Raw genomic sequence first — 9,042 nt, 5'->3', positions numbered from 1 at the left:
CCCTATTTTACAGGTGAGGATATTGAGGTTCAGAAGGGCTAAGTGACTTGCCCAAGGCCATCCAGTTAATTGTTGAGGCAGTATTCATAACTCAAGTCTGTCGGACTCTAGAATTCACTTTATTTTTCCTCTGCTACACTGCCCTGGCTCCCTACCCTACAAGTACTTAGAGATCTAAAGCAAAATAGAAAAGGAAAAGTGAGGCAAGACGGAGGGGCTTTTACATTTTCACTGCCTGGCTCCCAACCCAGACTTTGGCAAGGCTAATTCCATGATGTTTCATTCAGCGGCAGTCCCACCAGCCTGGAGCCCTGGGGAGCTGACCAGAGTCAAAAGGCTCCCTGGCAGGCTTGTTCTGGCAGCTGCCCAGCCGACTTGTGCTAACACAGCAACAGGCACAGGAAAGGGTCTAGAAAGAGTGGAAAAGCACCAGACACTGAACTGCTGCAGGGAGAGAAGTGATTCCTGCCATGCTCGGACAGGACCCTATACTAAAGCCACCACCATCACCGGGCTGGGAAGAGACGGGGGGAAGGGGGGGAGCAAAAAGCCCCAAGCACGTCCACTCACTCGTGTGTTTCAGTGAACTGTGACCGGAAGGCCAGTCAAAAAGAGGGTCACATGCCTCCAAGGTGAATCCGCAAGCATGGAAGAAAACCGGTCTGCACCTTGGTTCATCCCAGCAACCCTGACCTGTCTATACCCACATCCACATAAACCTTGCTATCTAATGTCACCTGAGCAGAGGCAAGAACACATATACTATCTTACAGCCACCGCAATGGCTGCTTTCAGCCAGCCTGTGGGAAAGAAAGATCTAGCTGAGAATACTAATAGACTTGCTAGAGGAAGAAATTCAGTGACGACGTGCCCTTGGAAAGGAAAGAATTTAAAAGGGGGCACAATCAAAGTGAGACTGGAAGAAGGGAGCCACCTGTATTCCCAAAGATAGGGCTCTCTCGACCAGACACCGAGTGGAGGCCAACGGGCGGTGACAGGGATATTTTAAAAGATCTGAAAATTCAAAAATGTCCATGGGAAATGTGTTTGCTATTATTTCTGTAGGCTTTCCATCCTCACATTTTTCTTAGGTTATTAAGCTGCCTTTGTACAGGATGCCCAAAAGTGTTTTGAGGGAAACCAATTCTGGGATCTAATATTTGTAACAAGTTGTTAGATCACCAAAAAAAAAAAAAAAAAAAACCATATTTCTTAGGTGTCATCAGAAGGAGGGGGCAGTTTGAGAGGTCACAAACTGGCAGCCACTGGGTCAAATTAACCCCACGGGTATGATAGCATGCTTAGAATTTTGTATAATGAATTATCAACATTTAAAAATCAGAAGGTTACACACACCAAAAAAACCCTGAATTTCTAGCGTCTTTTCAATTTTTTTTTTTAACCCCCTCTGGAGCTCTTAGAACATCTTTTAGAAAAATTCAAAAATCTAGTACCACTGGATGAGCAGCAGATTGGAAGGTGAGTGGCCACTGCCCCCTTTCGGCAGGTCTGTACTTTCTGCCAGCGTGGTGGCTCATTTGTCACCTGACCTCTGTCAGCACCAGTGTTTGGTTTAGCCCAGGGAAGTGATTGCAGGCTTGGTAATGCCCAGGACTGCCATAGGGTGGCAGCACTGGTGTGCCGATGAGGCCTGCTCATCAGCCAGAACCTGCAGCCAGAACCAGAAATCTCCTTACTTGGTAGCTGACAGTCTCTCCCCAAGTTCCATCGGATTTGTTCCCTGGGAAGCAACAGCAGCTCATTTCCACATTCCCACTAGGCCTCAGGGACCTAGAAGAAGCCAACGACTCGACCTGCTCCCTCCTCTCAGGTCACCACCAGGTCCTGGAAGGCACCTCCAGCTGGCACCTCTTCACAGCTGGCACCTCTAACTGTTCAGGAACTCCACCCTCACCCACCTGTGAACACCATCAGGCCTCAGGAGAGAGAACCTAAGAAGCAGGGCCAATACCCACTCCCTTTTAGAGGCAGATTAATTCACCAAATGCTCACTGCCCTTTGCTGACTTTAGTTAAACATCAGTCGGCTTCAAGAGGCAACAGCTTCTTATGCTTCTTCCTGCCCTCTGCTTTCACTCCCCTCACAGCCTTACCAGCAACGTCTTAAGTGGTAACATTTAGTAGAAACTCCTAGAGCCCTTTTGGAAAGACATTTGGTGTTATGCATGAGATCCTCAAAACTGCTCATTTATCCCATTTCATCCAAAATGACATTTACTATTTTTACTGTTTATTCCAAAACGCAGGAAAAGCTTCATATAAGATATTCATTGCAGTATCTAAATGAGTGAACAACCAGAAATAATTCAAATGTCCAGCAATATGGAAATTGTCCAGGATAAACTTATGCCATACTCCCACTTGATAGACAATTACGTTGCTATTAAAAACAACTACAGCCAGGCACGGTGGCTCTTGCCTGTAATCCCAGCACTTTAGGAGGCCAAGGAGGGCAGATCACAAGGTCAGAAGTTTGAGACCAGCCTGACCAACATGGTGAAACCCTGTCTCTACTAAAAATACAAAAATTAGCCGGGCGTGGTGGCACGCACCTGTAATCCCAGCTACTCAGGAGGCTGAGGCAGGAGAATCGCTTGAACCCAAGAGGTGGAGGTTGCAGTGAGCCATGATCACGCCACTGCACTCCAGCCTGGGCAATACAGCGAGACTCCATATTTAAAACAACAACAACAAAAAAAACTACAGACCGCCAAGCATGGTGCCTCACACCTGTAATCCCAGCACTTTGGGAGGCCAAGGCAGACGGGATCGCTTGAGGTCAGGAGCTCGAGACCAGCCTGGCCAAGATGGTGAAACCCCTGTCTTTACTAAAAACACAAAAACTAGCCAGGCATGATGGCACACGCCTGTAATCCCAGCTACTTAGGGAGCTGAGGTAGGAGAATCGCTTGAACCCAGGAGGCAGAGGTTGCAGTGAGCCAAGATCACGCCACTGCATTCCAGTCTGGGTGACAGAATGAAATTCCATCTCCAAAAAAAAAAGAAACTACAGGCCAAGGCCGGAGGATCACTTGAGCCCAGGAGTTTGAGACCAGCCTGGGCAACATAGTGAGACCTGGTTTTACAAAAAAATTTTAAAATTAGCTGGGCATAGTGGCATACTCTTGTAGTCCCATCTACTTGAGGAGCTGAAGTGGGAGGATCACTTGAGCCCAGGAGGTCAAGGTTGCACTGAGCCGTGATTGTACTGCACTCCAGCCTGTGTGACAGTGAGACCCTGTCTCCAAAAAACCAATTATGATGACCATATAAAGTGGAAAAATGATAATAGTGAGAAAAGTATATAAAATTAAATGTACAGTAATGATAACTATCTTTAAAACCTATGCAGAGAATTAGTAAAAGACAACAAAATGTTAATGGTTGTTATTAACGAGCTGGGAACATGGGTGACCTTTTTAAAATCCCTACCAAATTTTCTTGAATGTGCGTATATACTTTTATAGGGAAAGGCATCTATGTGTGCGTATGTGAGGTCTACTTCCATTTAGACTTGAAGGTGCTACAGCCAGTTGTAATAATGGTAAAAAGGTTCCTGGGAATCTGCGCCTCCAGGGTTCAGTGGAACCGCACTAGTAAAGCAGTTTCCAGGGCTCTTTGGCACGCTTTAATACCAATGTTATCCTGCTCTAAAATGCCTGTACTTGCCTAACTCCTAAGAAGACCCCCAAATACCATCTGGATGATAAGATTCGATCATTATGGTTCTCAGATACCACTTTAATCAGGTTTTTCACTATACAGTGATGGGGGTAGAAGACGGTGACTGTTTTCAAGCAAATTCACGAGGCACATATTCGTCCCTGCCCCAAAGTGAACAGTCTGGGCTTCCCAGAACAGAAAAATGCTTTCCTTCCCGGGGGAGTCCCATTCCTGAGCTGACAAGACAGATTTCAGTAAGAATGAGCACAAAGGATAGGGCAAAATAGTGAAGGGAGCCAGGTGCATATTTGAATTCTTTCCAGTGCAGACTGGAACTAGACATGCAGGTATCCCTCCTAAAGGCAACGCCCAAATCCCAGCCATTCCCACTAGAGGCCAAACCGCCTGTCCACAGAGATTGACAGCCAATGTTCATCTCTTAACTCTTCTCCCAGCAGTGCACCAGTAAACTCAGATGCCTGAGTGCTTGTGGCCACCACACAACAGATGCGGCCTTCCTCTTCACTGGCCCCCCGGCTGCTGCTGGGTCTGCCTGGCCATCAAGGAGCAGCCAGTATTTGTGTGGCTGTGTGGTGTGGGAGGGGCCAGAATAAGCAACAAAGCCAATCAGATGTGGGTTCTGGGGCTCTGTCAACATGGTAGCAGGACAAGTCACCGCCCACAGTAGGACCATAGGGCCCTGTGTCCTCCATTAATTCTTCTCTGGGCGGTTTCTGTTCAGCACAGCTTTCGGGGCAAATTCTAGCTTGTCCTTAAGGCTCACCACCTGCGTGTGGTCCTTGCCTAGAAGCTCATCCAGCTTGCGATCCTCCCGGCGCTCTGAGATGCTCTTTTCCTCCTCCACGGGCTGGGGGTCCTTTCCCCTGATGAACCATTCCAGGTGGTAGCCCACAGCCCCGACCACGAAGGCAACAGGGAATGTGACATAAGGAGCATAGGTACGAACCACGGTCCAAAACACAGGCCACATGACATCTGCGGAAGAGCATAAGGCAGCATTAGAGAACCCAGCATCATCTCCCACCAAATAAGAGCAACCCACTAGGGCTCTCCACTTACCAGGCAGCATGGCACAATTTTTTTTTTTTTTTTTTTTTTTTGAGACAGAGTCTTGCTCTGTCGCCCAGGCTGGAGTGCAGTGGTGCGATCTCAGCTCACCGCACCCTCCACCTCCCAGGTTCAAGCAATTATCTGCCTCAGCCTCCCAAGTAACTGGGATTACAGCTAATTTTTGTATTTTTTTAGTAGAGACAGGGTTTCACCATGTTGGTCAGGCTGGTCTTGAACTCTTGACCTCGTGATTCACCCACCTTGGCCTCCCAAAGTGCTGGAATTACAGGCGTGAGCCACCACACCTGGCCAGCCTGGCACAATTTACTGAGCACCCACCCCCGTGCAGAGCAATGTGAGAGGTGGATCCCTGATATAATCTAGGAAATTTCAAAAGATTCCATTGTTAGGGAAGAAGGAAGGCTCTCCATTTTATGGACTGTACTCTTTGACAAGTGTGCACCAATATATGACAATGTCCCCCACAAGAGGACCTCTGAGCCTTAACCTAATAGAGCTTCAAGCCTATTGTTGACCCCAGGACCTAGTCTGCCAACATTTCAAGAAGGGAAAAAGATGCCTTTCTCTGCTCTATGAGATTTCTCCATGAGCACAGCCAGCCACCTTTTCCCCATGACGCACAATTCTACGATCAATCTCCTGGCTGCACGATATGAAAAGTCGTTCCTTTTCCTCATGTAAAGCATAACGAGCATATTTAAACAGTCAAATACATAATGCATTACCTAATTATTCTGGATTTTAGGTAAATAGATAATGGTTTTATCTTATTCTGAACCTGGCTTTTCTAACAATGGGACAAACCTATACTTTACAAATCTGCTGACTAAACCACTTTCAAAATATCCTATCTTGGCTAAAGACAGTGGCTCACATCTGTAATCCCAGAACTTTGGGAGGCTTGTAATCCCCATTACTCAGGAGGCTGAGGCAGGAGAATCACTTGAACCTGGGAGGCGGAGGTTGCAGTGAGCTAAGATCAAGCCACTGCACTCCAGCCTGGGCGGCAGAACGAAACTCCATCTCAAGAAAAAAAAAAAATCCTATCTTCCACCAAACCCATACCTTCGTATTTACATAAAAAGCTCCTGAAAATATCACAAATCATTATACATACTCTGGATACCGCAGAACTTGAAGATTTTCTGTGAAAAACCACTGTACAAGCCCGGGGGGCGGGGTGGGGCAGGGTGGGGCGGGTAGCGGAGTGGAATGGCCTCAGGGCCTCCTGAAATGAAGTAGGGCAATACCAAAGTAATGTAAAAACACACAAATTGGATCACTCTAATGGCCAATTCCATCTCAAATGATTATTACCATTATCAATTATCAAAGATCATTCACAGTTATAATAACACAGCTACCATTTATTGAACACTTACATGCCAGGCCTTGGGCTAGGTGCTTCATATACACTCACCGTCTCAATCCTCATGTCCACCATATGAGGTAGATACATAACCCACTATCAGAGGGTTAAGAGACTTGCCCAACAGTATCCACTAAAAGATCTTTCTGTTTATGCCCCCGTAGGTATTTCTCCAACACTACTATCTCTGATCTAAAGTGAACAATCGAAACCTCACCAAGGATAAGATGATTCTCCCCCTCTCTCTTTGGTTCCAATTCTCTTTGAAGGAATCCCAGTGTTCTCTGGACGTAACACTATAAGGCAGCGGTCCCCAATCTATATTTGGCACCAGGGACCAGTTTCATGGAAGACAATTTTTCCACGGATGGGGGTTAGAGAGGGATGGTTTCGGGATGAAACTGTTCCAGCTCAGATCATCAGGCATTAGATTCTCATAAGGAGCACACAACCTAGATCTCTCGCATGCGCAGTTCACAATAGGGTTTGCACTCCTGTGAGAATCTAATGCCGCTGCTGATCTATCAGAAGGTGGAGCTCAGGCGGTAATGCTTGCCAGCTCGCCCACCGCTCACCTCCTGCTGTGCAGCCCAGTTTCTAATGAGCTGAAGACCACCACCGGTCTGTGGCCCAGGGGGTTGAGGACCCCTGCAATAAGGCAGCATCATGAAATTAAAAAAAAAAAAAAAATTGCAGCATCTCCAAGACTCCCACCCCTTATCGTCTTAGCACCAGGCACTATGATGACAATTTACACACTAATCATCATTTGATCTTCATAACACCTCTATGATGTAGGAATTATTAGCCCAGACTCTTGTTAAGGCCACAAAGGCTCACAGACATTATGTTAACTTATCCAAGATCACTAGAAGTGATAGAGCCACTGATTTTGAACCCAGGCCTCTCCAATTTCAAAGCCTACATTCTTTCTAGTGGGAAGAACACACCGCAGAGGTATACGGTTTCTGTCCAAATCCTGGACTTAGGGAGAGCTTCCTACAGTTTTTTCCCATCAGCCTGGCATTTCATTACCTAGAAGAGCTTTCCTTTTCCCAAACTCTGAGACTGTACTCAGGGATTTGTGAAATTCAGAGACACAGTAATAGTTAAAAGAGGCACCTCCGAAGAATCCCAAACCTAATACTTCTCCATTTTACTTCCACCTTTAAAGCAAGTCCTCTGTATAAGTAAATGCTTCCCTAAATATCAACGGTCCGTTCAGATTTCCAAACCTGTCTCAAAACATATCGAGCATGAGTTCACAACTATCTCTCACATGCAGCATAAAGTCTCTCGCTACCGTCCTGCTCACATTCTAATCATTCCCAAATAAGTCAATTCATTCCTTTATTCGACACTTATAACCACTTACTTTGTGTCAGGCACGATGCTGGCTTACCCTGTCTGCGTTTCTCAAGACACTTTAAGCTCCAAAAGGCTAAGAACCATGTCTGTCTGGCCCAATTATGCCCTATCCATCCAGGCACCTCTCCCACCCTGCCTGGCAGAGTGCCCAAAAAAGGTCTGCTGAACGAATGAATGACAGCCCAAACAACTCCCTGGTGTAAAATCACAACATCCTCCACCCACTCTCCCCGAAAAGGTGGCAGGAGCATAACAGATGCCTTTGCTGATTACAAAAACCTAAAGACTCCATCATAGTCGTCCCCAGGCAGGGTATCACAATGAAAGAGGCAAAAGTGTCTGAAAAACACTGTGACGCATATTTCCAGCCCGGCATGGAGGACGTCTGCCAAAAGCATCCGGTAAAGGTCAACTGGGCTGCTGGGAAACCTGCCCCAGTGCGGGGGCCCGGAGGCCCAACGAGGCCAGAAGCCGTAGTCCGAAATTCAAGAACTGCTAACAAGGACACAGGAAGCCTGAGAAGGCGGAAGAATTAACCCTGACAGTCACTCGAGCGCAGTCCAGGAATGGGAGCGCAAGTGAGGTGAGGGTCCATCCAAATGGCTACCCTTCTCCCTTCTGTGAGGCTCCCGGTCCCCTGTCCCTAGCCCACCTCATTCACGGCCTCATCATTGTCCGTCCTCATTGAGGTGCCGAGAAGCCCTGTCTGCGGAGGGCTACCTGGGCTCCCAGACTTGGCACCAGATCACCCGCCAGAGAGTGGGGCTGGCAGATCTGGCCGGGACCGGGGTGGACCCTAGCGATCACTCCTCCCGTAACTCAAAGGTTGCTGGCCTGGGCTGACTCGACCTGCTCGCCGGGACCGCGCGCTCACCTGCGGCCCAGCCCACACTCCCCAGTGCGGCCCCCGCTCTCCGCCCGCTCGCCGGGAGCACGGAAGTCGCCGCTCCCAGCGACCCGCGGGACCTTGCCCTGTGACCCTGCCCACTGGCCGCCGGCTCTCTCGGAGCGCAGGGATTGGCTGAACTTTAGCCAGAAGACGAAAGGAAGCTAGGCGTCCGCAACTGGGCCCCACTGCGCTGAAATGGACGTCGCGCCCTCTGTTGGCCGGGAGGTTTCTCAGTGATGTCGCCACGTGCTTTCTGCGTGGAAAAAGTGAAAGATCATCCAGTCATTGTTTTCAACTGATGTTTATTAGGCGTCTTCTAAGACCTAGGTCTGGGCACGCAAAAACAAAAGACATGATCCCTGACCTCAAGAAGCTCTTCTTAGAAGATTATAATTTAGTGCTTTAAGACCTCTTGGGATCCGGGCTAGCTTTCTAGTGACCTTGGGAACATTATTAACCTGTCTGAGCTTCCCTTCCCCTTCTGTGTAGAGGTAATAACACCCATTTCGCAAGGATGGTGTGAGAGTTGGATGAGATAATATTTTTAAAGTACTGTGGCAGGCACACAGCCAGCAGGGAAATAAATGTGGCTATTGTTAGTGTAAAAATAATTCAAATATAGTAAAACCTAAGTCTTACAT

The 9,042-nt window shown here is 47.7% G+C and overlaps 1 protein-coding gene across 7 annotated transcripts; it reads right to left on the bottom strand.

The window, feature by feature from the left end:
• Positions 1 to 2,233: 2,233 nt before the first annotated feature.
• Positions 2,234 to 8,522, bottom strand: SMIM12 (small integral membrane protein 12). Of its 7 annotated transcripts, XM_054496880.2 has the most exons (3): positions 7,520 to 8,500; positions 5,893 to 6,003; positions 2,234 to 4,679 (listed from the first exon to the last, which is right to left on the bottom strand). In XM_054496880.2, the coding sequence occupies exons 1-3, from the start codon at positions 7,761 to 7,763 to the stop codon at positions 4,396 to 4,398; spliced, it is 639 nt and encodes a 212-aa protein (XP_054352855.1). In that variant the 5' UTR covers positions 7,764 to 8,500; the 3' UTR covers positions 2,234 to 4,395. The 7 variants fall into 7 exon arrangements, with proteins under 7 accessions (XP_054352855.1, XP_063522228.1, XP_054352872.1 ...); XM_063666158.1 differs by having other exon boundaries at positions 5,893 to 8,522; XM_054496897.2 differs by lacking the exon at positions 5,893 to 6,003 and having other exon boundaries at positions 8,387 to 8,518.
• Between the last annotated feature and the right edge of the window lie 520 nt (positions 8,523 to 9,042).

The sequence above is a fragment of the Pongo pygmaeus genome, chromosome 1 (assembly GCF_028885625.2).
Source record: "Pongo pygmaeus isolate AG05252 chromosome 1, NHGRI_mPonPyg2-v2.0_pri, whole genome shotgun sequence".
NCBI classification, from domain to species: Eukaryota; Metazoa; Chordata; class Mammalia; order Primates; family Hominidae; genus Pongo; species Pongo pygmaeus.
The sequence above is the reverse complement of the archived record's forward strand: the minus strand, read 5'-3'. Positions and strand labels throughout refer to the sequence as shown.